Here is a 3,673-nt window from a genome sequence, read left to right on the forward strand (position 1 = left end):
TTGTTGTGTAGTCACACACATACCTTGCTGTGTAGTCACACACATACCTTGTTGTGTTGTCACACACATACCTTGTTGTGTTATCAACATACCTTGCTGTGTTATCATACATACCTTGCTGTGTTATCATACATACCTTGCTGTGTTATCATACATAACTTGCTGTGTTATCATACATATACCTCTTGCTGTGTTATCATACATATACCTCTTGCTGTGTTATCATACATATACCTCTTGCTGTGTTATCATACATATACCTCTTGCTGTGTTATCACACACATACCTTGCTGTGTTATCATACAATACCTTGCTGTGTTATCATACATACCTTTCTGTGTTATCATACATACCTTTCTGTGTTATCATACATACCTTTCTGTGTTATCATACAGGTGTTACACAAAGTTAATGTCAAATGTAGAGAAGCTCAGGAAGCTTTTAACAAAAATGTCTGGAAAATTTATCAAAATAAAGTAATTTATAGGAATATTCATATATTTGTCAATATTTTAAGGTTGTTACTCTCAGTTAAACCCATATTTTTATGTTTATTAATTTGTTAAATTCTTTTCGGAGTGTGTTGAAATGTGAGCTTAAAATCCATCACAGAAAAGGTTTAAATTATAACTTAAGAAATTTTGAAATGTCCCCAATTTTATCTTGTTATTGTGCATATATGGAGAACTAAGCTATGGTTTATCAAGTTTGTAATGCACATCAATTCTCTAACGTAATTTTGACTAGCATTGAGAGACAGTGAACATTGGATACTGTAGAATATTTTATTTAAAGAAAACCCTTTTTGGGATTATTGTACACGTGTTTTTTTGCTTCAGATGCATGTGTTGTATTAATTTTTTAGAATCGAATGGAAGAAAGTAAAGCGCTTTTCAAGACAATAATCACATATCCTTGGTTCCTGAACTCTTCAGTCATCCTCTTCCTCAATAAAAAAGATTTGTTGGAAGAAAAAATAATGTTTTCCCATCTTGTCGACTACTTTCCTGAATACGATGGTTAGTCTTATTTTTCACTTTATCAAGTTTATACATTTTATAACTTGTTTTTTAAATTTAAAATTTCATAATTTTGCTGAATTGTGGCCTGTATATTTTATTTAATAATGTAGTTGAATATCCTGAACTGAAATAATATTTACAGACAATCCGGACATAACGAATATCAGGGGACACAGTAAAAATTTCGATATATCTTAAGTCGAGTAAAATTGAAAGACATTGTTTTTTTATAGTGAAGGTAATGAATGTACGTAGATGGATGAAATATTTATTAAGAAAGTTAATCTAAAAGTTATAATTGTACAAAAGATATCACGAATAACTGTTATTTCTCAAGAGATTGCTCTTTATTTACATAAAGGTTTACAACTTTGGGAAAAGAAGTGTCAAGTGTTGTTTGCTTCCTTGTTTTCGAGCGTTTTAATGTTAACATTTTTCAAATTTAATGAGGAACTTGTCGTCCAAGCCTTTCTGCAGAGCACTTCGATGGCACGTACTGCTTCAGTTGTAGTTACAATTGGTAACTCCTGTCTGGAGTCATCATCATCAATTTCCTTCCTATCTGGCCTGAACTTCATTTTCTGGATCTGCTGGCATCTCGTGATTTGCAAGATGATGGTTCACATTAAGGATCGCTTCAGGATTGAGATCGGGGTCAGTGATGTTCAGTTGCTGCAAGTGGGTGACATCAGCATATGTACCAGTGTCTTCCTCTTCCACCTCTTCTTCTGCTGTATCACTTGACCAGATGAATCTGATGTGTCAAAAACACTTCTTTATTGTCTCTTTGCTTACAAAAGACCACGCAAACACTTGTCATTGCATCAAGAAGGGAAATTTTGAACTCTTCCATGTCTTTTTCTGCATCGATCAGGTGAGCATCTTCGACATAAGGCATTTCCTGTAGTAGTGTTTCAGTTCTTTATTATTCTGGCATCACATGGCTGAAGGTGGAGAATGACAGCTCTAATATCTGTTATTGGTGGATGAGCGCTACAATTGTTGGCGAATAGCAACACCTTTCTTTTTTGGTATGCCATAAGAGCATCGAACTTTCGAATCCAGCTAGTGAAAGCCACAATCATCATCCAAGCCTTCTGATTGAAGTCATATGCAGTTGGAAGCCTTTTTGCCATTTTGAAGCAAAGTGGTTTCTGGAACTTACCGATGACAGTCAGTGGATACTTTTCAGTTCCATCTACATTTGCCATATCCATGAGAGTGACCCTCTCCTTGCTGAGCTTGCCTCCATAGCACTTCTTACCTTTGAAACTTAATGTCTTGTTTGGGAGAACTCTCCAGAACAGCTCATTTTTGTCGGCATTGAATACATTGCAAGGCTTAAAGTTTTTGATACGTTTCGACGGGGCTGTGCTCCTCTACTTGTCAACCACCTCCACATTCACAGTTGCTGCTTCTACAACTACCTCCTTGAGGCTTATGTCATGATGAGCCTTCCATTGATTTACCCATAAGGAAGAGCACTCCCAGACTAGAATCCGTAGAGATTATGCAATCCTTAAGGTCTTCTCCTGAAAAATCTGTCCTGTGATTGGAAAATTCAATTTACGAGCTCCACATAGCCAAACCAGGAGAAGCTCGTCCACTGCTGAAGAACTTGGCCCAAAGTGTGTCCTTATTCTTCAGGATAATGTGTATGATTACTAGCGTTAAAGAAACTAGAATTAAGATAATGTGTATGATTACTAGTGTTAAATAAACTATAATTAAGATAATGTGTATGATTACTAGTGTTAAATAAACTAGATTTAAGATAATGTGTATGATTACTAGCGTTAAAGAAACTAGAATTAAGATAATGTGTATGATTACTAGTGTTAAAGAAACTAAAATTAAGTTAATTGAAGTTATTGAAAAATGCACATCAGTAAATATGTTTGTGGGTGATTTTATAATCTGCTCAACTCATCAGGTTTAAATGTATTCATTTTACAAGAATTACTTGTTCGATCATGAGTTGTAGAAACAACAGGTAAAATCTTAAGAGTCTTATAAGAAATTAATAGGTTATGATAACACAGCAAGGTAATAGCTTTTGTCACTAGAACAGAAGCTTCTAGTTTGCCACCAAGTAACAATTTTAAGAAAATGTTTAGAGATGAGGCGAAGCTTCCACATTGGTCAGAATTTCAGTAGTTAAAGGAATTCTTAATATCAGTTGTTTTGAAGGCTAATTTGACAACTTCAGTTTCTACATTCTTTTCCCGAAGATTATAATGTCAATACACTTATACATGTCATTTAATGTTTTTTCCCTTTTATTTAATGTTAAATTCATTTTCTTAGTCTGAAAATACTACTATAACATTAGTGGATTCTGATGTTAATTTTACATATTTTCCAGCATCAATTTCTTTTTCTCTACGTCTTTAATAGCTTCTTAGCCCTGTATAGAAATAACAGCAAGTTGTTGTAAGACAAACCAAACCTTATTGCACTACGCTATCGTAGATTACAGAAAGCTGTGTTAATATATTCGATGACGAGGAACCCACTTTGAGACTAATAATGCTCCGGCTTGAATGGGTAATGAAGAAAAACTTTAATATAAGTTTAACATAACAGCAAATGTACAACGTTTCGACAAGGTTTGTACCTGATTATGACAAAACCTTGTCGAAACGTTGTAC

At 34.3% G+C, this 3,673-nt stretch overlaps 1 protein-coding gene across 2 annotated transcripts in view; it reads left to right on the forward strand.

The window, feature by feature from the left end:
* Positions 1–3,673, forward strand: part of LOC106467955 (guanine nucleotide-binding protein G(q) subunit alpha-like) — a 32,059-nt gene that overhangs the window by 19,200 nt on the left and 9,186 nt on the right. For both annotated transcript variants that reach the window (XM_022396185.1, NM_001314113.1), the window contains 1 exon segment: positions 866–1,019. In XM_022396185.1, the coding sequence (XP_022251893.1) occupies positions 866–1,019 (154 nt within the window).

This window comes from Limulus polyphemus, unplaced genomic scaffold, assembly GCF_000517525.1.
Source record: "Limulus polyphemus unplaced genomic scaffold, Limulus_polyphemus-2.1.2 Scaffold2809, whole genome shotgun sequence".
In the NCBI taxonomy this organism is placed as follows: domain Eukaryota; kingdom Metazoa; phylum Arthropoda; class Merostomata; order Xiphosura; family Limulidae; genus Limulus; species Limulus polyphemus.